The sequence below is a fragment of the Mus caroli genome, unplaced genomic scaffold (genome assembly GCF_978045245.1).
Source record: "Mus caroli unplaced genomic scaffold, Mus_caroli_1 scaffold_3, whole genome shotgun sequence".
NCBI classification, from domain to species: domain Eukaryota; kingdom Metazoa; phylum Chordata; class Mammalia; order Rodentia; family Muridae; genus Mus; species Mus caroli.
This window is the reverse complement of record NW_028227258.1, coordinates 124,472,980-124,500,660: the sequence shown is the minus strand read 5'-3', so window position 1 is coordinate 124,500,660 and position 27,681 is coordinate 124,472,980. Positions and strand designations below refer to the sequence as shown.

The 27,681-nt window shown below is 45.0% G+C and overlaps 1 protein-coding gene across 3 annotated transcripts; it reads left to right on the top strand.

The window, feature by feature from the left end:
• Positions 1 to 21,022: 21,022 nt before the first annotated feature.
• Spry1 (sprouty RTK signaling antagonist 1) lies at positions 21,023 to 25,941 on the top strand. Of its 3 annotated transcripts, none has more exons than XM_029475614.2 (2): positions 21,023 to 21,228; positions 23,745 to 25,941. In XM_029475614.2, exons 1-2 carry the CDS (start codon positions 21,038 to 21,040, stop codon positions 24,739 to 24,741), a joined length of 1,188 nt encoding a protein of 395 aa, XP_029331474.2. In that variant the 5' UTR covers positions 21,023 to 21,037; the 3' UTR covers positions 24,742 to 25,941. The 3 variants fall into 3 exon arrangements, with proteins under 3 accessions (XP_029331474.2, XP_021013997.1, XP_085692071.1); XM_021158338.2 differs by having other exon boundaries at positions 21,065 to 21,269; positions 23,745 to 25,938; XM_085835945.1 differs by lacking the exon at positions 21,023 to 21,228 and adding an exon at positions 21,763 to 21,977 and having other exon boundaries at positions 23,745 to 25,937.
• Positions 25,942 to 27,681: the final 1,740 nt, after the last annotated feature.

Genomic DNA, 27,681 nt, shown 5'->3' with positions numbered 1-27,681 from the left:
ATTGGGCCGTTGGAATTGATGGAGCTAGGGAGAAGACAGAGGCATCTCTGTTCTCCTCTGTAGTTACTGTCCATTCTGTTCCGGTTGGAGCGGCACTCACTGAATGGACCCGGTACCCAGAAGAGGTGGCACCATGACCGTGAAAAGAGAAGCCACATGAGTGGCGGTGTCACTTAAAGAAGGGCAGCTTGGTGGTGAACACATGAACTCTGTTTAGGGCTGACACAGAGCCACGTCAGTGTTTAAAGCTTGAACAAAGCAAATCCCGAAAGAGTCAAAAGCAAGGCAGTGAACGAACCAGGAACTGGCCATGCTGAAGGTGGAGTTGCTCCTGTACAAGGTTTAGCACATGGAATTTCCCAGAACTCTCTTGGGTTCCAGAAAGAATAAAACATGAGCATGGTGGCCAGAATCCCAGGGGAGACAGGAGCGCGCGCATGGGCTTGGGCTTGCGTTTGCGCTTGTGTGTGTTTGCATGAGCAGAGGGACATGGGGTGAGAAGATAGGATCTGACTGAACAGCCTGGCTCCAGAGCCAGGCGATTGTTACGGAAAACATCAAGCGCACCAACACTTCAAAACAAGACAATCTTCTCTTGGCAAATGAATTGAGATCCTTAAGAATATTAGCCTCATCTGAGCCTGGTGTTACACACGGTTAATCCCAGCACTCGGAGGCAGTGGCAAGTGGGTCTCTGTAGATTCGAGGCCAGCCTGGTCTACACACTGAGACCCTGCATAAACAATAACAACAAACAAACCAAAACAACCAACAACGTTAGCTCAGAATGCTGCCCCTTTGGTTCCATAGTCAGGCTGCAACAGGTTTGAACTCCTGTTCACATTTTCCTTTCCTCCTTGTCCTCCTCGTCCTCGTCCTCGTCCTCGTCCTCCTTCCCCTCCTCCTCCTCCTCCTTCATGGTAAGAAGGTTCTGGATCCCCTTCCCTACCAGCCTCCCCTAAGCTAGACCGTTCATTTCTGAGGTTGTTGCACCTTACCTGCCTCACAGGCCACAGTCCCAGGCTGTGAAGCTTCCCTCCTGCGTCGGGGAGACTGCCTTTCATTTCCTTGCTTTGTGGGTGCTATAAACTCTGTATGTGCTGAGGTTAAAGAAAAGTATAGGCCAGTAGTCAGAGCCATTTCCCTTTACATTTTAAAATTACATTTATCTATTTGTGTGTGTGGGCACACTCAGACATCACACTCACACACACGCACACACACACACACACACACATACATATAGGCTGGCTTGTGTAGTTTGGGCAGATGAGCATTTTACACACGTGCTTGATTGGGTTTCGGTGAGCTTAGTACTACTATAAGTAGTAGTTCTCATTATAATGAGAAAGGAAGGACTTACTTGGGCTGAGGCTATCAGAGGCTTGTAGTTCATTCACCATGGTGAGGGAGCATGGTAGTGGCAGGTGTTCGCCACATCTTGGCTAACTGGAAGCTGTTAGCCAGGACTCAAAAGGAGATACAACCTCCAAGGCCCACAGCCAGAGACTTCATCAAAGCTACAGTCCTCCTAAAACACCCCCATTAGATGGGGACCAAGTGGTTAAACATATGGGGCTGGGTGGGGCAGGGTGGGGGGCTTTCCACATCCATTTCAATGGCTGGTGATTGGCTTGTTGCAGATTTATGCCCACTTACGATGCTGGGTCTTACATGTACTTCCAGTGCCCGTCTTGTGCTTTTGTTCTGAAGTACAGTATGTTGGCTTGTTCAGCTTACTTTAGAGAGCTTACATAGCTGGAAGAACAATCCCATACTGTTTGTTGGTTGTTGTTGTTTGCTTCTTTGTCTGAGAAATGTTCTAACTATGTCGCTCTGCCTGATCTAGAACACTAACGTGTTCTAGACCAGGTTGGCTTCAAACTCACCAGAGATTCCTATGCCTCTGCCTACTCAGTGCTGGGATTAAATTGTGCACTATCACACCTGGCCTTGTTTGTTTGTCTTTAATTACATTTACTTATTTGGGGGAAGAAGGCAAGTGCACAATAGCCCCTCCCCTCTGTGTGTGTGTGTGTGTGTGTGTGTGTGTGTGTGTGTGTATGTGTGTGTGTGTGTGTGCAGATTAGAAGATGATTTCTTCCCTGTGGATCCAGTAACTAAACTCGTCGTGTGCGGTAGGTGCCAGTGACCCTCTCCTCTTTCTGAAACACCAAATTGCACTGTACATCTGAACAGGTAACGGCGATAAATCGCGAGCTTTTAAACAGTTGCTTGTAAGTTCAACTCTGCTGATGAATTACAAAACTTGTTTTGTGCTGTGTGTCTCTTGGGACTTCATTGTAGATGAATAATGTCTTTTAAAACAAGCCATGCAAACTCTGCATGATCTTGCCACGTACTGCCCAGTTCCACCCACAGTCGCACGGATGCCTAGGAGTGCCGTGGGCATGGATGCCCAGGGTGCTGACTGTCTCCATAGACATGCTTGTAGTGGGCCTTCCAAAAATAAAGCCATCAAATGGCATTTGTCACCGAGAGTAGGACAGTTCATTAATAAAACTCCTATCCCAGGATCAAATTCCCCGTGAAGCTCTTTTACAGTCTCATTAATCTCATCAATCCAGAGCCAACGTTGGAAATGGCAATAATTCAGATCTGGATGAGGAAAGTCACATTTCACAGTAGAGATGTAACTCCCAAGGACTGTGTGAGTCAGGTGACAATAAGCATCTGTGGGTTCACTTTGTTTAGGGGAATATATCATTTTTGCATAGTTAGCAAATTTCACATAAACCTGCGTTTTCTTTTGCTAAGCCCTTTTCTCAGCTAGGATGCCTTCCCTCTCTTCCCAAATCCCTTTCCTACATTCTTGGCTGTGCTCACTTTTCCTTCCTTCTTCTCTTCTCTTCTCTTCTCTTCTCTTCTCTTCTCTTCTCTTCTCTTCTCTTCTCTTCTCTTCTCTTCTTCCCTTCCCTTCCCTTCCCTTCCCTTTTTCCTTTTCTTTTCCTTTTCTTTTCTTTTTGTAGAACATGATTATAATATTTTCAATTGCTGATATGCAAAAACAATAGTTATTTTAAGATATATTTCATTGTTATGTCTCTCTTCTCATTTCTGATTTTATTAATTTGGACACTGTCCCTGTGCCCTCTGATTAGTCTGATTAGTCTAAGGGTTTATCTATCTTGTTGATTTTCTCAAAGAACCAGTTCCTGGTTTTGTTGATTCTTTATATAGTTCTTTTTGTTTCTATTTGGTTTGATTATTTCCTGTGGTCTGCTCTTCTTGGGCGTATTTGCTTCTTCTTGTTCTAGCGCTTTCAGGTGTGTTGCCAAACTAATGTAAGCTCTCTTCAGTTTCTTTTGGGGGCACTTAGAGCTATGAGTTCTCCTCTTACCACTGCTTTCATTGTGTCCCATAAATTTTGGTATGATGTGTCTTCGTTTTCATTAAATTCTAAAGAGCCTTTAATTTCTTTTATTATTTCTTCCTTGACCAAGTTATCATTAAGCAGAGTGTTGTTCAGCTTCCATGTGTATGTGTGCTTTCCGTTGTATATTCTTTTGCTTTTGGATGAAATGTTCTATAAATATCTGTTAGGTCCATTTGGTTCATAACTTCTATTAGTTTCACTTTGTCTCTGTTTAGTTTCTGTTTCCATGACCTATCTGTCCATTACTGAAAGTGGGGTGTCGAAGTCTCTCACTATTAGTGGGATGTGATGTGTGGTTTGAGCTTTAGTAAAGTTTCGTTTACGAATGTGGGTGCCCTTGCATTTGGAGTATAGATGTGCAGAATTGAGAGTTCATCTTGGTAGATTTCTCCTTTGACCAGTATGAAGTGTCCTTCCTTATCATTTTTTGATAACTTTTGATTGAAAGTTGATTTTATTCCATACTGGAATGGCTACTTCAGCTTATTTCTTGGGACCATTTGCTTGTAAAATTGTTTTCCAGCCTTTTACTCTGAGGTAGTGTCTGCCTTTGTCACTGAGGTGTGTTTCCTGTATACAGCAAAATGTTGGGTCCTGTTTCCATATCCAGACTGTTAGTCTATGTCTATTTTGGGGAATTGAGTCCATTGATGTTAAGAGATATTAAGAAAAAGTGGTTGTTACTTCCTGTTATTTTTGTTATTAGAGGTGGAATTATGTTTGTGGGGCTGTCTTCTTTTGGGTTTTTGTTTTTGTTTTTGTTTGTTTGTTTGTTTTGATTTTTCAACACAGGGTTTCTCTGTGTAGCCCTGGCTGTCCTGGAACTCACTCTGTAGACCAGGCTGGTCTCGAACTCAGAAAATGGCCTGCCTCTGCCTCCCAAGTGCTGGAACTAAAGGTGTGCGCCACCACGCCTGGCTCTTCTTTTGGGTTTATTGAAGGATTACTTTATTGCTTTTCCTAGGGTGTAGTTTCCCTCCTTGTGTTGGTGTTTTCCATCTATTATCATTTGTAGGGGTGGATTTATGGGAAGATATTGTGTAAATTTGGTTTTGTCGTGGAATATCTTGGTTTCTCCCTCTATGGTAATTGAGAGTTTTGCTAGGTATAGTAGCCTGGGCTGCCACTTGTGTTCTCTTAGGATTTGTATGAGACCTGCCCAGGATCTTCTGGCTTTCATAGACTCTGGTGAGAAGTCTGGTGTGATTCTGATAGGTCTGCCTTTATATGTTACTTTACCTTTTTTCCTTACTGCTTTTAATATTCTTTGTTTAGTGCATTCAGTGTTTTGATTATTATGTGATGGGAGGAATTTCTTTTCTGGTCCAGTCTATTTGGTGTTCCACAGGCTTCGTGTATGTTCACAGGCATCTCTTTCTTTAGGTTAGGGAAGTTTTCTTCTATAATTTTGTTGAAGATAGTTACTGGCCCTTTGAATTGGGAATTTTCGTTCTCTTCTATACCTATTATCCTTAGGTTTGGTCTTCTCATTGTGTCCTAGATTTCCTGGATATTTTGAGTTAGGAGCTTTTTGCATTTTTCATTTTCTTTGACTGTTGTGTCAATGTTTTCTATGGTATTTTCTGCCCCTGAGATTCTCTCTTCTATCTCATGTATTCTGTTATTGATGCTTGCATCTATGACTCCTGATCTCTTTTCTAGGTTTTCTAACTCCAGGGTTTGTCTCCCTTTGTGATTCCTTTATTGTCCATTTTTAGATCCTGGATGGTTTTGTTCCATTCCTTCACCTGTTTGATTGTGTTTTCCTGTAATCCTTTAAGGGATTTTTGTGTTTCCTCTTTAAGGGCTTCTACCTGTTTGCTTGTGTTCTCCTGTATTTCTTTAAGGGAGTTATTTATGTCCTTAAAGTGCTCTATCATCATCATGAGAAGTGATTTTAGATCTGATTCTTGCTTTTCTGGTGTGATGGTGTATCCAGGACTTGGTGGGAGAATTGGGTTCTGATGATGCCAAGTAACCTTGGTTTCTGTTGCTTATGTTCTTATGCTTGCCTCCTGCCATCTGAGTATCTCTAGTGCTACCTGTTCTCACTATATCTGACTGGAGCCTGTCCTTCCTGCGATCCTGGTTGTGTCAGAACTCCTCAGAGTTCAGCTGTCTCTGTGACCCTGTGATTCTGAGATCCTGTAATCTTGAGATCCTGGGTGTGTCAGAGCTCCTGGGAGTTAAGCTGCCTCTGGGACCCTGAGATCCTGGTGTGATCAAGCTCCTGGGAAGCTCCTGGGATCCTAGGATCCTGTGGACCTGGGTGTGTTAGAGCACCTGGGAGTGGAGCTTCCTCTGGATATTGTGGGACTGGCTGCAGAGTTAGTACCCAATGTCTGCTCAGGGCAGCGGGCCAGACTGGAAGGAACCTGTGCCAGTGGTTGGGTGGTAGTTCCTGGGTGCCTGGTTTTCACTGGTTTCAGTTACTCCTGGTGTTGGGGCAGGTGTTGTGTCTTCCTCACCTCTGATCCTATAATCCTGGGAGTGTTAGAGCACCTGGGAATGAATCTTCCTCTGGGTCTTGTGGGACTGACTGTCGAGTTAGTCCCCAAAGTCTGCTCAGGGCACTGACCAAACTGGAAGCTTTTTTTTAAAAAAATTTTTAGATTTATTAATTTATTTTATGTGAGTACACTGTAGCTGTCTTCAGGCATTCACCAGAAGAGGGCATCAGATCCCATTACAGATGGTTGAGAGCCACCATGTTGTTGCTGGGAATTGAATTTAGGGCCTCTGGAAGAACAGTCAGTGCTTTTAACCTCTGATTCATCTCTCCAGCCCCATGCTCACTTTCTTAACCCCTGAACCCAAAGCCACAGACACACACTCACCTGTACCCACAGAGACACACACTCACCTGTACCCACAGAGACACACACTCACCTGCACCCACAGAGAAAGCTAGTTACACGGCAGGAACCACGCCATATTAATGAGGTGTTCTGTGAAAATTCAAGACTGAATAAGATGCAAAGTTGTTAAAAATCAGAACCACATGCTACACTCTTAAAAGCACTTGCTTTGCTCTGAGTATTCATAGGCACTTCTACTAGGTAAATGCACAACTGTTCAGCATCCTAGAGACAGGAACTGTTGATTGCTTGACAGGTTCTAGATGGAAAGCATTTCAAAGGCAATGCCCAGACTTTGCGTCTATTGAGAAGACAAGATTGAGAGGACAGATCTCTGCTGGAGATAATGCTGACACAGGTCTTCCTAAAAACACTGCTGGGGGAGAACCCATAAAGGAGCACACATTTTAGTATAAAGCAAAAGCAGGTTTCTCGTGCATTTCAGTGCCATGTGGATTATTATTCAAATAGCTCATGACCCTTAGATGGCTAGCTTGGGGATGAATACTGCTCTCCTGGCTGTGTCCATTAATAGTGAGAGGGTAGATGTCTGCAATGTATGGTTAAGGTTTCATATTTCATCTCCTATGTCTGATTGCCTTGGTTAGCGTTTACACTGCTGTAATCACAATACTGACAGAAGACTCGGGGAAGGAAAGCTTTGTTTCAGCTCACAGTCTCAGAGGGATTTCAGTCCATCATGGTCATAGGATGTGGTACAGTTCACAGCAGCAGGAGTGTTTGCATGATGATAGACTGGGAAGCTGAGAGTGGCTGGAACAGCCCTAGATGACCTGCTTCCTCTTATTAAACTCCTCCTCTCCCTTCTTTAACTTATTCTTCACCCATACAATACATTCCAACCACAGTTTCCCCTCTCTTCACTCCTCCCAGTTCCCCCTTCTCCTCCCTTACTCCCAGATCTGCTCCTCTGTTTCCTTTCAGAAAAGAGCAGGCCTCCTAGGGGTATCAAGCAAACATGGGATAACAAGGCTCTATAAGACCAGGCACAACCCCTCACATCAAGGCTAGGCATATGAGGCGGCCCAGTAGGAGGAAGAGGGTCCCAAGATCAGGCAATAGAGTCAGAGACACTCCTTTCCCACTTTAGGAGTCCCTCAAAAACAAGAAGCTACAGAATCATACTATGTATTCAGAGGATCTACCATAGACCCACACAGGGTCCATGACTGACACTTCAGTCTCTGTGAGCTTCTATGAGGCCAGGTTAGTTGATTCTGTGAGACGTATTCTCCTGGTGTCCTCGATCCCTTGGGCTCCTACAATTCTTTCTCCCTCCCTTCTTCAGGGTTCGCTTGGCTCCAAGGGGAGGGACCTAGTGGAGATCTCCAATTTGGGCTCTTTCTCCTAATGTTTGACTGTGGGTCTTTGCATCTGCTCCCATGAGCTGCAAGAGGAAGCTTCTTGGGACGATTGGGCTTGGGACTAATCTATGAGCATAGCAGAATATCATTAGGAATCGTTTCATTGATTTTTTTTTCCTACTCCAGAGACTTGCCTCTGGTTACTGGTCATCCAGGCAGAGCCAAGAATGGGCTCTCTCTCGTGTCATAGGGTTCAAATTAGACCAGTCATTGGTTGGCCACTCCCATAAGTTCTGTGCAATCATTGCCCCAGCACATCTTGCAGGCAGGACAGATTGGAGGTCAAAGGTTTTGTGGCTGTGTGAGTGTCCCTGTCCCACCACTGAAAGTCTTATCTGGTTACAAGACATGGCCAGTTCAGGCTCTGTATCCCCTATTAGTAGAAGTCCTCACTAGGTCACTCTCATAGATTCCTGGGTGTTTCCATTGCTCTAGGTTCCCATGTCATCCCCTAAATGCCTTCTAATTCCAGTTGAACTTCCTCCCTCTATTCCCTTCAACCGGATCCCTACTGTTCCCATCCCCACCTGCTCCTAGTCTACCCACAAAATCTATTCTATGTCCCCTTCCCAGAGACATCCATGCATCTCCCTTAAAGCTCTCCTTGTTACTTAGCCTCTCTGAGTCTGTGGGTTATCTTTACTTAACAGCTAAGATCCACTTATAAATAAGCACACACCATGTTTGCCTTTCTGAGTCTGGGTTAATATACTCAAGATATTTTTTCTAGTTCTGTATATTTGCCTGAAATTTCAGGATGTTCTTTTTTAATAGCTGAGCAATACCCCATTGTGTAAATGTATCACATTTTAGTTATTCTTCTGTTGAAGGGCATCTATGTTGTTTCCAGTTTCAGGCTATTATGAATAAAGCTGCTATGAGCATAGTTGAGCCAGTGTCCCTGTGGTATGTTGGAGCGTCCTTTGAGTATATGCCCATGAGAGGTGTAGCTGGTGTTGAGGTAGATCAACTCCCAATTTTCTGAGAAACCTCCAAATTGATTTCGAAAGTGGTTGTACCAGTTTGCCCTCCCTCCAGCAGTGGAGGAGTGTCCCCTTGCTCCACATCCTCATCCCTTGCGGTGTTGACCTTAGCCATTCTGACAGAGTCATTTTGATTTGTATTTCCCTGATGGCTAAGGATGCTGAACATTTAAGTGTTTCTCAGCCCTTTGAGATTCCTCTATTGATAATTCTCTGTTTATATCTCTACCTCAGTTTTAAATTGGATTACTTGGTTTATTGATGTTGACTGTCTTGATTTCTTTATATAGTTTGGATTTAAGCCCTCTATCAGGTAAGGAGTTGGTGAAAATCTTTTCCTGTTCTGTAGGCTGCTGTTTTGTCCTATTGACAGTGTCCTTTGCCTTACAGAAGCTTTTCAGTTTCCTGAGGTCCCATTTATTTAATTGTTGACCTTAGTTAGGCGCCATCTTCTAAAGGCGCCATCTTCTAAAGCCTTCTATGACATCAGCAGCAGACCAAGTATTAAAGTCATGGGCCTTTGCAGGACAGTTTAGATGGAAAACGCACTAATGTTGACCTATTCTTGTATTGTTTGTTTGTTTTTCTGTTCTTGTTTTGTGATCTTACACAGTCTGGGCAAGAATGCTACCATGAGCTCCTAACACAATCCTGGTTTTGCATTTGGCCTGTGTGTGTCTAAGAGTTGACAAAAACCGCCTTTGTTTTCACTTCTGTGGGCCTTGATTGTCTCCATTTTCAGGTTCCACAGAAACAGTGATGGAACTAATGGGTGGATTCCAGCAAAATCACACCGGGCAACAGGTCCCATGAGGAAGGCTCATTAAATGGAGGAGTAAGGGCGTGCAGAGGCGGCCTCTGGGTGAAGGAAGGGGAGAAGAGGATATGAACAGGGGTGACAATGGGAATGTGTCACCTGTGGGCAGCTAGTGATGACATGTCTTCTTGTCACTGGGTCCCTTGAGGCTGACCATGATGGTGTGGGAATGCTAACAAACAGTACTGAATGTGAAGTTTGGAACCTTACAGCATTTCAGCCATAGTCATGCACACCATGAGCCCTGAGCAAGAATGGGGTTTTCCAAGGTGTGAGTTGTACCTATGACCTCTGGCCTTATAACAACCTGTGTGTAGAAAGTCCCCCAAATCCCCTGTGATGGGCAGTGGAGAAAGAAGATTCACAGGGAAGTGACAGGAACAGCAGAGGCCCCAGGTACAAGGTCTTCGATGTGAGACATCTGCCATTTCCAGGACATAATAATGGTTTCCAACATGTGTGGCCCAACAAGCAGGGTTTCTAGGAAGCAAGTACCCTAAGGGCAGTGGAAAATCAGGCCCATCCAATCTCCAGTCAGAAGGGAGATCTACTCACAATGGGAATTCAATTGTTTCTCTTCTTCAAGACTAGGACGGGGTTGTTTAAATGAATGGTGGTTTGTTGTTCTTTGATGTTTGATGTATCTCAGGGTTACTGGTTATAAGGAACCAGATCTGGCCTCAAGCAAGGAGGAAAAAAAAAGAGAGAAAAAGAAACAAAACAAAACAAAACAAAGAAGTAGGCATTGCATGAAACCCAAACTGGATCTATGGTGTGGTTGTACCAGCTTAGGCAACGGTTAGCTCAGCAGGCCATACACAGCTCGGCATGACACTGGCTGCTGGGCCTCCTCAGAGTCAGACCAGCCTTATCACCACAGCCATTTCTGCCATCTCCTTACCTCACAACCGACTTCCTCATCCTTCTCCTTGTCTACCAGTTTATCCTGCTACTTGATGGGTGTCTAAATCACTAGCATCTAAGGAGGGACAGGAGACTCCTGTGGAGCTCCTAAAGCACCCTCAGAGCTAGGTGCGCACTGCCATCCTCAGCACAGCCCTTTGACTGTGGCTGCCTGTCAGTCAGGACGGAGAGGCAAGGTGGTTGCTACTGTTAGCCTGTGTGCTCATGTGTCCATTCTGTGTGGAACACTGCATCCCCACTGTGGAAACGACCCCAGGACCGATTGAAGGAGGGATATGAATTCAGGATGGTGTCTGAAAACTTGCTGATGCTTTTTGAGAACAAGACATCTTCACATTTCAACTTAGAGGGTTGGAAAGAAGCCTGAGGAACAGCACGCAGTCCTTTGCAGAATCGCTGTGTCTGCTCAGAATTGTGGCCCAGTGCTCTTGATGGCGGTCACAGTCCAAGTCTGAACTGTCCACACAGCCTCAGTCCTTGAACCCTGTGTCTGTTTTGTGTTTCCATTTTGAAGGCTGTGGATCTTTTAGGAGATGAGGTCTGGTTCACAGGAATTGGATTTTAAAAATATATCTGCTTTGCTTAGATATTCCTGTCCCAGCAGGAAAAGTAAGAATGCAATGGTCTCATGACACCCTGCCCCAAAGATAATCTGCATGAGCTGGATTCTGAGGGTGAGGCATGCAGGACTCTTGATCAATCTGCTTTACCTATAGTTTCCCTTTTAGGCATGTACAGCAATGACATATGGTGGAAATTTATACTTAAGTCAGAAAGTCATTTCAAGGGACTGGAAGAGACCGTTCAACAGCTAAACACGTACACTGCTCTTAAAGAGTTTGCTTCTCAGCATCCATGTTGGCCAGCTCATGCCCCATCACTCCAGCTCCAGGGAAGTGATTGCCTTCTTCTAGCCTCCATGAGCACCTACACTCACATAACACACACACACACACACACACACACACACACACACCATACACAACATAAACACACACACATAATTCTAACTAATTGATTAAAACGTTTTAAAAGTCATTTCAGAAAAAGTATGAGGCTACTGTGCAGTAAGAAAACATCTCCCCATAGGTTAGTCATTGGCATAGAAATTTCCTTATGGATTCAAAATGAAAGTGTGCAATATAACCAAAGTCTTAGACTGCTATTTCAGTATTTAAAATCTAGCCTGGTTTGTTTGCTCACAACATTCACTTACTCCTGTGCCTTGTAACATTTTTTTCTTAATAGCACAAACACTTATTTACTAACCGAAGAAACCATCCTTGTTAAACCAGCACTTTGAAATACTCGCATGTAAAATACTTGTGGTAAAGATAATTGATCCCAATAAGGGATGTAAGCAGCGGTGTGGAATGGCGCGTGCTTGCAGAGGTGTAGTATGGCACGTGTCCACAGCGGGTGTGGAATGGCGCGAGTAATTTCTGCTTCACTGTGTGAATTTACCTTTTGCTTCCATAGACTCAGGTACAAGGGACGTTGTTCACTCTCCTCTCTCAGTTCCCTCGTCACAGCCCTTCTTTCCTGCCCCACGCTAGGTGTCTGCCCAGCACACGGCTGAACAGCTGCATGCAGACTTGCCATCAACTACAGGTTCTTCAAACTTGTCTCCCACAGAACAGGCGTGGTTCTCCCCATCCTCACCCCAGTCTCAGGGTAAAGTTTCTGCAATGGTACGTGGTAACAACATCTTGTTCCTTCCTGTGTGCATTCGCCCTTGCCTGGGTGGTTCATGGGTGCCATCTCTGTCCATCAGTTCCATGGTGGACATGGGGCCACCAGTGTGAGAAGCCAGGGCAGAACAGTGACCATGAAGGCAGAGTGACCTGCCTCCTGGTTACTTCTTAGCAGTCTCGGATTGGCCTGCAGTAGCTGCTTATTCTCTACATAATTTTCTGCCTGGACCACTTAATTCTCTCTACTGTCTCCCCTCCCTCTCTTAAATCAACAGCAGTGGGATGCAGCTGCATGTCATTGTCCAGCTTTTCTTTTGTTGTTGTCTGGTCTTTTGCCTCTCTTTGTCTCCCCTCTCCTCCCCCTTCTTACTTCCCTTCCTTTCATCTGGTCTCATGTAGCCCAGGATGGCCTTGAACTCGCTGTGTAGTCAAAGATGACCTTGAACTCCCAGCCATCCTGCTTCACCTTCTGAGGACTAGGATTTCAGGCCTGTCCTCCAGGAAGTGAGTTGATGTGCTGGAAGCTCCAACCCAGGGCTTTGCACCTTTGGAGTAAGCGCCGGTCAGGAGCTTCTTTTCCTGTTTGTATCCCCAGTGCTTAGAGCACAGTGCCACACATAGAACCCAGCAGCACGTGAACAGGTTCATGATGCTCTCACACGGTTTGGTGATGGATTATAAAAGTTTAAAAAGACATTTAGGAGCCAGAGACGAAATTCAGTGGGTAAGGAAACGTATTGCCAAGGCTGACCACTTGTGGTCGAGCCCTAGGATCCACGTGTAGAAGGAGTTTCTCTGACCTCCACATGCACTCTATGTCACCTGTACACGAGTGCATGTGTCCACACACGTGTAATAGATACATTTACCACAATAACATCTCTTAGTATACTAGATGTGTATCGGTCTGGCTTTGATTTCCTGTAAATGTAGGGCTTGGGTTATGTTATGGCTGAAGGCTTCCTACACCCTCATGTCTTGACTTTGAGGTAATCATTTTGATGCCTTGTCTAACTCTGATCAACTTTAATGCTGCTTGACTCATGCAATACGACAGCCTGACGTATTCAGCTTTGACTGATGCAGTTGCAAATATCAGGAGCGTTTCATTACCACCAATCTCCTGGAACACACTGACTGGCTGACAGGGGAGACAAACAGCATCTTTCTCTTTGATGGGTAGAGTCTCCTTTCTCTTCTAAAGACCTCAGTGCTGAGCCCCTCATTATGTTCAAGCCTCCTTATGTGGCTGGTTCTGTTCAGTCAGGGCCCTTCATGTGCCTGACCAAAGTAGGTAAACTTAACATTTCTTTTAGGTTTTTCTAGGACTGTAGGAAAGGCTTCAACCTTCTGCCATGCATCATTTGGGAAGAGGCAGTTAGATTAGATATTGACCCTTTTCCTCCTTTCCCATGGCAGCTACCAGCTTGCTACAATGCCTTCTCTACAACCCAATTGGATCGCCACCATATCTCCAAGCCAGCTCCAGGTCAGCAGTCCCCTCTTGGTGCAATCCTGTGGTCGGATGAGTGTTCTGGGAAGAGCCCCTTGAGCAGGCTGACTCCCTTGTACTGTACTAAAATTTCATTGTCTTTGGGATGGAGCCCAAATCCTCACTGTGGCTTTGAAATTCTGATGTAATTTGTCCTTAGCTTACTTACCCAATTTTGACAATTACAACCTTACAAAAGAGAGTTTCCGGTGCCCTCGCGCTGCTCTGGCGGAATGGCTGCAATCCTAAAGTGACCAGAGCCTGGTAATGAGTTGTCCATTTCTTTTCCTGTCCCATAAGTCCTGGGTTTTTTGTTTGTTTGTTTTTTTGGTTTTTTTTTTTTTTTTTTTTTTGCAATGAGATTCAAAACCTTTCTACAAGAATGCCTTATATTCTAATACGTAACTTGTACCCTGTTCTATTTTAGAAAGGGGCATCAGATCTAGAACTGGAATCGTGGATAATTGTAAGCCATCATGCAGGCACTGGGAACTAATCCTGAGTCCTCTGGAAGAACAGCCAGTACTCTCAACTGCAGAGCCATCTCAGGATTAATGAATGAGCATTGACATAATAGCTGATAACTACCTGTAGCTCCAATGCCTTTTGTGGGCACCAGGCATACACATACATGCACCAGCACACAGACATATATGCATCCAAACATATTAGAAAGATAAGTACATGAAATAGTTAATTATTTAATTAATTCATTTTATAATGTGTGAATGTGCGCAGGTGCACTTGCATGCATGTGTGCTTAGGGGTGTCTAAAAGCAGGAGCTGTCCCCCTGCTTTTAGACACAGGGTCTCTCACTGGCCTGGAGTTTGCCCAGTACCCTGTGCTGGCTGGTCAGCAAGCCCCAGGAATGTGCCTATCTCTGCCTCTCCTGTGCTAGGATTACAATCACACACAATGACCAGCCTCTTTAAAAAAACAAAAACAAAAAAAACTGTGGGTTTGGGGGCTTTAACTTGGGTCATCTTCTTGAAAAGCGATAACAGGTACTGGGCCATTTCCCCAACCCCTAAGTCTGAAGTATAAGTCACAAGTGTCCCTTTGGTATACAAGGAAGGAACTCTGAAGTAGTAATTCAGCCAGTGAAGGGGAAATCTGAAAGAGAGGTTTGCCACTCTTAGATGCCTTATTTCCCTCTGTTCTCTCCTGAAAAGGTTGGGGGCAGGGGGAGTCCTTAAAGAAAATGGACACTGTGATACCAGAATCCCAGCTCCCTTCCTGCCTTCTAAGATGTGGCATGCTTACTGCAGGACACAGCCATTATTTAAAAAAAACAAAATTCTCTCTCTCTCTCTCTCTCTCTCTCTCTCTCTCTCTCTCTGTCTGTCTGTCTCAGATGACAACTTGTTGAGAGTTGGCTCTTCTGTTCTTCTTTTAAGAGATCTTAATATTAATTTTGAGAGATCTAGAGGATTGAACTTGGGTCATCAGATTTAGTGGCAAGTGCCTTTACCGACTGAGCCCCCTCACCATCCCACAGAAAGTATCTGGAACCCCGTGTCTTAAAAGTGCCTTCATTTGATTTAGTAAAATCAAAATAACAATCTGGATCTTGTTATTGACATGTTCCCAAATCATTCCTTGGCCTGACAGCCTCCTATCAAGTGATGCTATTGGATCAGTTAACAAAACACAACTGAGCCTCACAAGGGAGAAGTGAACTTAGTCCATACAACACCCATTTAGAAAGTGTTAGCTCTCTCAAGACTGTGATGTCAGTCCCCAAAAAGCTTTGGTCTCAGTTAGGTTTCTGTTGATGTGATAAAACACCTCCACCAAAAGTAACTTGGGGATGAAAGGGTTTATTTCATCTTACAGTTTGTGGTCCCTGAAGGCAGGAGCTGATGCAAAGGCCATGGGGGCTAGGGAAGGGGTGCTGCTTGCTGGCTTGCTCTCCACGGCTTACTCAACTTGCTTTCTCATATACTTCAGGTCCACATTTCTAGTGATTTGGGCCTGCCCATGTCAGAAAATGCCCCCCAAGTTCTGCCTACAGGTAATCTGAAAGAGGCATTGTCTCAATTGCTATTTCCTCCTCTTTGGTCAGTCTAGGTTTGGATCAAGCTGACAATACCCAATCAGGCAAGCTTTGTATAATTAGGTCACTGTTGGAGAAAGTGCATTGTCTAGGAAGTTCTCTTCTTGGCTATATTGTTTCTCCTGTGTTAGTTAAGAATCACATACCACTTTAGTTCCTTTATATCAATCCTGTAACTTTCTGTAAATGCAGGGTCTCACACAGTTTTTTTCAAAGAGCTATTGGTGTGGACAGATTGATATTTTGTAACATCACTGAAGGCTAACACCCAAAGTCATATGATGATCTACTTTTTAAAAAATGTATAAAACACTGTTTGTTTGTTTGTTTGTTTGTTTTTGTCAAAACCAAAGTCCTGGCTTTCAGCTCTTTCCATCTTCGCTGATGTCTGAAATGACTTGTTTCCAACAATAGGTGGCGCTTCAAGGAGTTTTTGTCCATTGAAATGTACCTCCCGCTGACCTTTGCTGTCAAAATCAACACAAAATATTCATGATTCTAAAATTCTTCCATAATTGATGGACTGTAACTATTACTACCCCTGGTATTTGTTATGGAGGACCAAAGCTAACGTTCAAAGAAGTCATAAAAGTCTGCAACAAACTATGAAAACAAGTAGAAGCATCTTCAGGTTTTTAAATAAATAAATAAATAAATAAATAAATAAATAAATAAATAAATAAACAAACATGTATAGATATATGTATAGATATATAGCTTTTAAAGTTATTCAGTTTATTTTTAAATATATATTTGTTTTGTTGTTGTTTTTTATTTTTGCGGGGGGGGGTTGTTTTTTTGTTTTTGTTTTCGTTTTTCGAGACAGGGTTTCTCTGTGTAGCCCTGGCTGTCCTGGAACTCACTTTGTAGAACAGGCTGGCCTCGAACTCAGAAATCAGCCTGCCTCTGCCTCCCGAGTCCTGGGGTTAAAGGCATGCACCACCACGCCCAGCTATCTTTTTGTTTTTTAACTCTTAATAATATAAGGGTTTAAAATTTTTATAGCAAGGATTTACAATTTTTTAGGTTAATTTTAAATCATATGTGTATATGCTTCTCCGTGTGGGTTTGTGTACGTTAGTGGGTGGCCAGGAGGCCAAGACTTCAGCTCTCTTCAAGCTGGAGTTACAGTGCAGATGGTTTTGAAACCCCCCCCCCCCAACATGGGTGCTGGGAATCAAACCTGGGTCTTCTGGAAGAAGAGAGAGTGCAAATTATCACTGGGCTGTCGCTTCAGCCCCTGTCAGGATTTTTTTTTTTAATATTTACAATGTTCTTTGTCTTAACTGGAAGTAAAAATTAATCACTGAAAGCCTCCAGATAAATGTTAAAGTTACATGTCTCAACCTGAACTTAGAGGACAACTGTTGCAAAATCCTAGTCAAGATACACATATACATGTGCGCACGCACACCCACACATTTATGTGTGAATATGGCAAAGCAATCAGTCAAACCTGAGAGTTTGTCTTAGAACAAAAATGCAACCCATCTGATCTGAAAGTAGTTATTGGGTAGTAATGGCTCATGCCGTTACCCCCAGCACCTGTGAGGCTGAGGCAGGGGAACCTCTGTGAGTTTGAGACCAGCTTGGTCTACGTAGAGTTCCAGGACAGTCAGGGCTACACAGAGAAACCCTTCTCGAAAAACAAACAAACAAAAGTTATAAGGCAAATTAAGTTTATTATTTAGGGCTGGAACTTCAGGAAAGAGGGTTTTAAACATTTCTTCTTTCTACAGTATTTGGCTACACCACCAACCAATTATTTCTATAGATTTTTCCAGTTCCCAAAGCACTTGTGTCTCCTTGACTCCCTCCTGAGCATCAAGGCGTCAGAAGGCTACAGTGTTGCTATAGCCCAGGAAAGTCCAAAGGTCACCAAGCTACCCCTGGCAGCTGCTGGACTTCTTTTGGTGGGTCCTTCATCAGGCTTGCTTCAGGAAACAGTGTTCTTCCTACCTGTAACACTGAACAGAGGGCTTATGGATAAAGAGGGCACATTAGCGATACAAGACCATAAGGCAGAAGGAGGATACAATTGAAACTCAGCCCTTAGATGCTTGTATGCGATCAGTTATTATAGGGCATCTGAAGTGTTGTTGTTGTTAATGGGATTCCTTTAAAGGCCTTAACAATTACACAGTAAGGAAACTAAGTAGTCATTATTAAACTTCTTGTGACTTTTGTATGCTTTCTCTTTTCAGTGTTAAGCACTCTTAAATGACAGGTCTATAGTTACCTACAATATGTTACCTTTTCATAAATAAAGAACAAAGTGTAATTTCTGACAGTTAACTTCATTAGGAAACAAACATTAAAATAGCTCTTAGGAGGTATCTAAGTCTTATTTTGTTTTAATAAAAAAAACAAAATTTGGTTTTCTTACAGTTCCATTTGGAAGGGCATATAATTAGGTTTAAACCAGATGAGCTTCTTATGCACATCTGTAATGATGAAAATGGTGAGAAGAGTTCAGATGAGCCATTGCTGTTGGCCAGGATTTACTTTAATGGACCGTTTGCTCCTCCTATCAAAAGTCAGATGAGTAGAAGCTCCATCTACTTCCTTATGGAAATGACGAGCAAGCCAGGGCGAGGGGAGCAGGATTTAGATGCTGTTGGATAGGCAGGAAAGGCCCATTTGGTAGTGGGTCAGAGATGCTTCCTGTGTGAAGGTAAGGCTCTGGACAGAGACAGTCTGAGGCAGTTTGCGTGAACACTCGTCACTTTGAGCCACCTGCTTATAAGGAGAGAGGCTCTAACTCAACCAAGTCACTGGAGACCAAGCACTCAGTGGGGCTGAGTCTGTAAAACATTCAGAGTCCTTTACTCAGGGCCGGACTTCATGGCTCCCACTTGCAGGATGTAAAATCATGAAGAATATTAGAGGGTAAGAACCATGCTTCTGAAAATGAGGGAAATGTTTATGGAAATCTTACAGAATAGGTTAGTCTATTTCAGTCTCCTACAAAGACGGTTCATAAAAGGAAACTGAAAATAACACGGCCCACCCTTGCAGCTTGTCCGAGGATGTTCAAGAATACAGGGTTCATTGCCCTAAAAGGAAAGGAAAGAAGTTAATTCCCTTTACTGGATTCTTATGGATGGATTCAAATCCACGAAGACATCAACTTCTGTGATGTGTTGGTTTCAACTTTGTTTCTCAACAGCATGCAAGGCTATGAATGATAATATAGTTAATTTCACAATTACTAATGTAACTTATCATGACATCACAGAAATACTGGGCGATTTAGAAAGCATTGCTTGTCAGTCTGGAAACAAACAAAAGTATTGTTTGTCAGCCTGGAAGTGGGCACACAATGGCTCTGATGTTTTTATTTGGGCAAATCAATAAATCAACAAGTCCTTTAGTCCTTTAATTTCTTTCAAGTCACACACACTTCTGAAGCCTTTGCCGGGCAAAATTTTCACTTTATTCTCTTTCAACAAAAGAGATGGATAATTGTGTTTTCTCATGAAAGTGAAGAAAGTGTTGGGCTTCCCTTCCTACCCAACTCTATTTAGACAGATCTTACGTAGGGAAGTAGGAATTACTGACATTTCCCTGATGACCCTTATATCTTTTTCAGAAATGTTTCCTACCCCAGTTGTTTATTCCTAGACTGGACTCGCTGCAACTGAGTTTACTAAATAAAGCACAAGGTCTGTTCTAAACTAAAAATTTATAGTTTGTCTCAAGTCTCATGACTGCAGGCAATTAAAAAGGTGAAGCTGACTTCATTAAATGTCTTCCAGATTCAAGGTTACTAAATCCTAACCTAGTAGCATGTGATCTTAAGAAACACACAATGGAGGCATTTAAGCAGAATCAATTTTGTGCAATATATTTGATTTTGAAATAGAACATGACCCTTGAAGGTAATATTTTTGGCATTTTATGGATTATTATTACTATTATTATTATTAAAATTTTTTTAACTTAAGAGATTTGTTTTAGCACATCTCTCGTCCAAATATTCTGAAATGTAAATAGGAGTCTTTGAAATTATATTTTTATAAGTGTTATGTGGTTCAAACTCTCCATTGTTGCCTCTCTTCATCTTATTACATTGGAGAAATGGCCCCAAATTTCTGCAGACAGCTGGGAAGAGCCAGATAACACACTCTGATGAGATACTGTATTTCTTACTTGACACTGCAAATCTCTTCATGCACAAAAAGAACAAAAGCAGATCCACTGCAGAAACCTCATTATGCTCCTACATCTGTGAAAAATAGACAAGACACAAAAGCCCCACCAACTCTACACTTGAAAATATGACTTTAACACATCCCCTCGCATGAAGGGTGAACAGACAGCTTCTTGGCTTTTAATAGGTTCTATTACCTTCTAGTGTACTTTCTTACTGCTGATCTTCTTTGTAGGGAGTGTCCTGGGTTCCTTGCATGTAATTCCACACATAAACCGTGAATTCTAAAAACATTCAAAAGCTTGGAAATGCATTATGTCAACAACAACAAAAACTTTATAAAAATTCACTGCAATTGTTAAGACTTAAAAAAAAATTACTTTGAACCCAAAATATCCTAACTCACATTCACAGTTGATTTAGATCATGGAGTTTTGTTGTTTATCAAATACCATTCCTGATAAAATTCCCTGGAAAAATATTTTCTATCAACATTTTGGGGGGTCTTAGGTTATTTTTAAAACTCTATGGAATTTTTAATTCCACATACAGTCCTTTTCACTACATCCTGAGCTATAGCGTCCCTATAATAAATAACCAAATTCCATAGTGTGTAAAGAACCAAAAAGCATTCCCGGCTTACTGAAGTCCCCCACCTCGTGACAGACATGTGGCTAAAGCTAAAACTTCCTGATGAGTTATGCTTATTTTATTTCATTTAAAATGCATTGGTGTTTTAGACAAAATTATACAAACATTACAAAGCAGGAAGGAATTGGGTCCCATTTTCTCCCCTCCCCCGCCCCCCCGTGTAATTTTAGGGATCGTATCACAAACCAAATGGAGCAATCACTAAAACCCCACAGCAGGAAATCCCACCCTTTAGTGTGTAATTATATTACATTTGCAAAAGTGACTGTTCTTTCTGAAACTTTCATATTTCGCATGATCTGAACTTTGCACTTTTCCCTTTATCTGGGGGCACGGTGTCACGGTGTACAAATTTTATTTTCCCGTTGTTGGTGGTGGTTTGTTATTGATTTTTAAATGTTCTTCACAACTCTTTTTAAACTCAACTCTAAGGGTGGCTGCACCAGTCCTCTTAAGTCGGAGGCTGACAGCTCACGACTGACAGGGGCCCTGGAACGCCCGCTCCTCCCCAGTTGCGCTCGCAGGACTCCTGCAGGCAATCGACTTTTGTTAGAGCGTCCTCGACTCCACATCCACGATCGCTGAAATCCTGCTCCGGGTTTTCGTGCAGCCCGCGTGATTGACACATGATATCACCGGGGGCGGGTCCCGGCGTGGAGGTGGAGGTGGCGGCGACGCTGAAATGCTGCGGAGCCCGCGCGCGAGTGCTCAGCACGCAGGGGTTTGCGGCGGCCCCGCAGCTAGAGCTCTGCGGGCTAAGGAGCGGCTGCGGGCGGCGTGCATGTGTCGGGAGGACCGGCCCCAGGCTCTGCACTAGGTAAGAGCCTTCCCCTCCCGCCGAGGACCTGGCAAGATCAGGTGAGAATGGTGCTTTATTTTATTTTATTTTATTTTCGAGGAGCTGGACGTTTTCGGAGCTGGCTCTAGCTCCGTGCCCGGCGCTTTGCGGTCGGCCCTGCAGCGAGTTCCGTAGCCAGGCAGCGAGTTACGCGTGTGCGAACGCGGGCTGGCACCGCCGCGCACCCGCGTGTCTGTGCGCATTGTTGGGGACCGACTCGCCGGGCGCTCGTGCCAGACCTGACTTTTCCCGTCCCTGCGTGCGGGCTTGCCTCGCGCAGACGCGTCGCTTGGACGCGCTTTGGACTGCGGGGCATTCCGTGGGGGCAAAACGTGCACGGCCGTGTGTGTCCGGGGCTCGTGGCTGTCCATCTCGGCGAGCAGGACAGCGTCCCGGGCTGGCAAGGGACTCACGTGTTTCTGTCTCTGCTCGTCTGCAGCCGGCGTGGCGACTGCGGGGACGCGGACCTGCGGGGACCCGAGAGCCCGGGACGACGCCGGGCCGCGCGCCTGACGACCGGGACGGGACGGTGCTGTGGAGCGGGCGCCGCGCGCACCCGGCGGATGTCCCCGAGCCGCCCTCGGCCGCCGCCAACCGCGGAGAAGCGCCCCTGCTCGGGGGCCGCCGAGGCCGCAGCACGGGCCATGCGCGCCCGGCCGCCCCGCCGCGCTTGATGCGGCGCGCGCTCCGCCCGCTCGGCGCCCCCGGCCGGCGCCGCGGAGGCCGAGGTGAGTGCGGGCGGCAGGTGCGGGCCGGGGCGGGCCGGGCGGTCCTGGCGGTCCTCGCGCAGCCCGTGCCAAGCGCGCGGCACCCGATGGCGCTGGAGACCCAGCGCCCGCCTGTGCTCGGAGCGCAGTGCCGCGGGACGCGGGGAGAGGGCGCTGCCTCCTCCCGCCCGCGAGCTGTTTTCATTCATAACTTTACCCCGCCGGACCTGCCGCGGCTCGGTGCCCCTGAGGTCTCGGCGTGGGGCCCAAGTGCCCGACGGTGCTACCCACAGTGCTGTCCGCGCGTGCGCTCCGGCTTCGCTCTGGGCAGTTGCGGGGTGCCTAGGTGCTCCGCCTGAGCGAACTTGCTTGGGAATGCCCTGTAAAATGCGAATTAAAGCCGTGCCTAGGGGTTTCATAACTCAAACAAGCCGTTCCCACGTCTTCCTTTCTTGTGGATGAGACTTGGCATATTTAAAGTCTTTGTTATGGGGTTTTAAATTTTTTAAAAATAGATATGGCACAGGAGCAAGGATGGGCAGTTTTCCAGTGTCGTTTAGGGCTTCGGCACCACAACATGCTGTTATGGCCGTGCATCTCATGTGCGGAGAAGGTAGTTATAAGCTTAGAGGGGGCCTCCAAAAAGCTAACACATATGTAGTCTGGGGACATTAGTTAGCATCCATAGTAAACCCACGTATTCCTTAAGACTTTTTGGGTTGTTTTGATTTTCTTTGGATGTGCAGGAAAGTGCAGGGGGGGGGGCTTCTTGAATTAAGGTGCATCTGTGAGTTGGGAAGGCATTTGTGTGAAAAATATCTTAGATACCTATTGCCCAGAAACAGAAACGAAAGAGTTTGGTCTGTCTCTGGAAGAATACGTTATAAATTGGAAGCTATTTCCTTTTGACATGGACGTTGTGTTTGTTGTCTATCAGTGTATTTATTTTACGACAAAAAGCAGGTCTCTTCAGGGCTTGTGAAAATCAAGGTCTGTCATGCTGATAAATGAAAGGAATTAAATATAATGTAAAAAGACCAGGGCTCCTCTCCCTGCTTTAAAGGGCTGACACTTGTGCATAAGTTATCCTTGTTTTGTGGGTGAGCCTTGATTAACAGTTAAGGAAAGCTAAGTCCACACCGTCCGGGTTGTGTTCCTTGTGGCAGAGCACTCTTCATTCTTTGTAGCTTCCTTTGCTCATCTCACAGATCTGTGTGATGAGCTAGCGTCGGACCCTGACTTCTGCTGAAAATGGCCTTTTGAGATTCCAAGTGAGCTTGGAATAGCCGGTGTTTTGGAAATTGCCTTGATTAATTTTCTCATTAATCTAAAGCTCGTAACAGCATATAAATGGCCGAGGGGCCACAGCACTAAAGCCATTCTTAATCTTTAAAAAGTAGCTGACATTTTCCTTACGTGAACTGCCAGTGAACTGACAGTGAACTCTGAGAACAGTTCCAGGGCTTACACTGAAATGCTCTTTCGAAGGCATATTTCATTTTAATTATTTGTTAGGTTTGCAAACAGGAAGACACGACTTCCTCTGCTTCTTAGAAGCTGGAGAGCAACTTCTAATTTTTAAGGCATGAGGCCTTTGCTTTCTTCCTGTGATATGGTCCTCTGCAATCTTTTTTTTTGGAGTTGGACTCTGGCCAGGCTTCTGCATCATTGAAATCAGCCGATGAAGGAGATCATTACCAGGTGGCTTGGGGAATTTGTTACTTGACAGCAGCCCTTCTCCCCCAAATCCGCTTTCTGTCGCTTATTTTCTCTCTCACTTTTCTTTAGGATTTCAGATGCATGGCAGATTTCCGCTGACTGCTGGAACTGGAGATCACTCCACATGGATTCCCCAAGTCAGCATGGCAGCCACACTTCGCTAGTGGTGATTCAGCCACCGGCTGTGGAAGGCCGGCAGAGGTTAGACTATGACAGGGACACTCAGCCTGCTACGATTCTGTCCCTAGACCAGATCAAAGCCATCAGAGGCAGCAATGAATACACAGAGGGACCTTCGGTAGCGAGAAGACCTGCTCCTCGCACTGCACCAAGACCCGAAAAGCAGGAAAGGACTCATGAAATCATACCAGCCAATGTGAATAGCAGCTACGAGCACCGACCTGCCAGCCACCCGGGCAACGCCAGGGGCTCGGTGCTGAGCAGGTCCACCAGCACCGGAAGCGCGGCCAGCTCAGGGAGCAGCAGCAGTGTGTCTTCTGAGCAGGGCCTATTAGGACGGTCTCCGCCCACCAGGCCCATCCCAGGTCATAGGTCAGATCGGGTCATCCGGACCCAGCCCAAGCAGCTGCTGGTGGAAGACTTGAAGGCCTCCTTAAAAGAGGACCCCACCCAGCACAAGTTCATTTGCGAACAGTGTGGCAAGTGCAAATGTGGAGAGTGTACGGCCCCCCGGGCCCTGCCCTCCTGTCTGGCCTGTGATCGGCAGTGCCTCTGCTCCGCGGAGAGCATGGTGGAATACGGGACCTGCATGTGCCTGGTCAAGGGCATTTTCTACCACTGCTCCAATGATGATGATGGAGGTTCTTACTCGGATAACCCATGCTCCTGTTCACAGTCCCACTGCTGCTCCAGATACCTGTGCATGGGAGCCCTGTCTTTGTGCCTACCCTGCTTGCTCTGCTACCCTCCCGCCAAGGGCTGCCTGAAGCTGTGCAGGGGCTGTTACGACTGGACCCACCGCCCTGGCTGCAGGTGTAGAAACTCCAACACTGTCTATTGTAAGCTGGAGAGCTGCCCCTCAAGGGCTCAGGGCAAGCTGTCATGACTTCTGGAGGTGGGTTGGACCTCCGCGGAATGTCTAGCTTCCAAACTTTGGCTGTTGGTATTAGAGGCAGATTTTCTTCTCGAGTCTCTCCTGTCTTGGATGGGCCTCAATAGGAGTGGACTGTGAAACTGCACCCAGCTTGTTCTCATTCCACCTCGAGGGTTCTGGGAGCTGCGAGGGCCTGTGTGCTGCATCCGCTCTGCAGCTGCTTCCGTGAAGATATACGCATGCCCAGACTTGGCCGAGAGTTGTTTGGGGTCTGGTACTGTGGGATCATGGACTTAGTTTGGTTTATAAAAAAGTAACCATGTAAGTGCTTAAATAAGCTATATATTAATCTGCCTCTGATGAGATCTATCTTAGTGTCCTTCTCCTAGCCAGATGGGAGGAGCTACTCCTTAGAACACGTTTTTCCCGGCCTTCTCCTTACAACCCTCTGAAACCTCCCCACAATGCATTGAGCAGATGCCAGTGGGTCGTCCCCGCACACCCCTTTGGCATAGCTCTGTGCGGTGTTGGTCTTCACATCAGAGATGATGTTGGCAACCCTTTTCCTCCTCCAGCGCCCAGTATCTGTGAAGGACTTCCCTTCACGCCCCCACTTCACTGAGGACACTTGGTAACTGTAGTTAATTCCTGTCTGATTTGCCCCCAGTGTCTCAGAGCTACAGCTCCCTAAGGTGCCTTTGGCTCCTGGTTGGCCTTTTGACTCTTAACAGCTGAGTATTTCCAACCCTTTCTGTGTTTTCATTGCCTTAACCACAAATTGTGGTGCTTTTTTGTATATTTTATGTATAAATCACAAAGTTGAATCCTGGCTATTTTTAAGACAAAAGTCTGTTAAACTTTTTTTTATTGTAAAGAATATTTATTATGCGAATCTCTATTATTTTATGATATTTATTGCAAAAGACTGTTGAAATGTACTCATGTCATATCACTACTTCAAGAAAAGCAAGGTGACTCGAAGAAAGTATATAAAGAACATCTATGTTAACTACAATGCAGAAAATATATTAATTAATGAAACCGGCTCTCGAGTGCATCTTTTTTTTTTCAACCTGTACTGCTGTGGAATTGTTACGTGATTCAACCTTTTCAGACTCTAAGTAACAAAATCCAGGCATAGGTGCCCTCGGGTTTTAAACAGTGCTTTTGGAAAGTACTGTAGTCAGAATTGTATGGTCTCCATTGCTTCATCAGACACCCGTGGGGGTTACTTTGTAAAGTGAAGGTTTTTTTTTTTCTTTTTCTCTTATAAGATAAATGTCCCCACTTTATTTTGTATGTAAGTTTTGTTCATATCGTAGTTCCTTGAAATGCTAAATGTTTTTTTAAGAGCGTTTATCTTAACTCTCTGGTTGTTCAGAGGTTAGTGTTCAACAGTATGACTTAAATGATTTAGTAATGTAAACATACTTTAACAAACATTTTCATAATTAAGATATGCCAAAGAGTGAGCTCCTGCCAGAGAGCTGTTCCAGGAACCTTCCTGTGGCAGGCAGCCTGGCCTCGTCTTTAGAAAGCTTCATGTGGGAAAACTCACAATATTTTGATGCCTTACAATTGGGGCTGGTAAAGCAACTGAGGTGTGGAAGCTGTTTGCATCCTATGAAGAAAGACCTCAGTCTCCCCAGGTCACTGCCCTGGTCTGCATTAGAGAGAAGGATGGTGGTCATTCAAACCCAGGGCACCGGAGGCTGCCCAGCTTCCTGTCATGTGGTTTCTTGTGTCTTCCTCATATCTAAGCTGTGCTCTTGTATCAGCCAAGGTGTGATGGGGAGAAACCCGTAGTGGTTTTCTCTTAGGCCGCCAAAGCTGATCATAATGGCATCAAGATATCTCATAGTTTAAATAGTTTCTCAGCTTGGCCCCCAGGGGAAATTTTAAATGAATATTCATATTCAAAGATTACTTTGAAATCTGTAGTATTTCAGAATATGGTGTGGATATTTATCTCACGGGCGTCTTGGTATTTAGTGCTTTCCTAAGAGGGGTGCTTTACTGGAGAACCTTAGCAGCAAGCTGCTCAAAACGAAAGCTGCTCAGAAAGCTCTGGCTTTCTGAGGTGCTCTTAGACACCATGTAGTTAAGAGCTGGTGTGACTCCATCTTGAGCTGTAGTCACCAGACTAAGGCATTGGGTTGGTCTAAAAGCAGTTGAGGCCTTTTAGGAGGGCGTGTGCTGTAGTGTTTTAGTGCCTGCTGTATGCTGTAGTGTTTCAGTGCCTGCTGTATGCTGTAGTGTTTTAGTGCCCGCTGTATGCTGCAGTGGTTTAGTGCCTGCTGTATGCTGCAGTGGTTTAGTGCCTGCTGTATGCTGCAGTAGTTTAGTGCCTGCTGTATGCTGTAGTGTTTTAGCACCAACTGTGCGCTGGCAGAGTTTGTTGCTTCTCTGGTGTCAAGATGGCACCCATTTATTTTCTGGGAGAGTCAATCTGCTCAGAAGTGGCATAGATTAGCAGCTGGGCCCCTCTGACGAGCCTGTCAGATGGCAGAGTGTAGACCTGACACACCTTGTTCAGACAGCCTCCTCTTATGTGATTGATGCTCTCTCAGTAAGTTCTGGAGGCCTAGGCTTCTGAACCATGCTAACCCTGGCCACTGCAGTGTACTTAATACTGCCGACAGGAAAGGGCACACGGGCGGGCACACAGAAGCTTTCATTCTCAAACTTGGCCATTCTACTTGGAACTCATGACTGGATGCTTTGTCAAACAAACAAGCAAGTGTGTAGCTCAGGCTAGCCCTGAGCTTTCAATCCTGCTTCAGCCCCAGAGTGTACCAGTGTCACAGATGTACAGTGTCATGGTGCTGACTTGGTTTTGAGAGATGGCTCATTTCTGGTATATTTTAATGCCACGTTTTTAATTTTTAAAGACTTACCACTCACTTAGGTAAATGAATTGTGAGTAGTAGAAGCCATGTGGGGTTTCCTGTA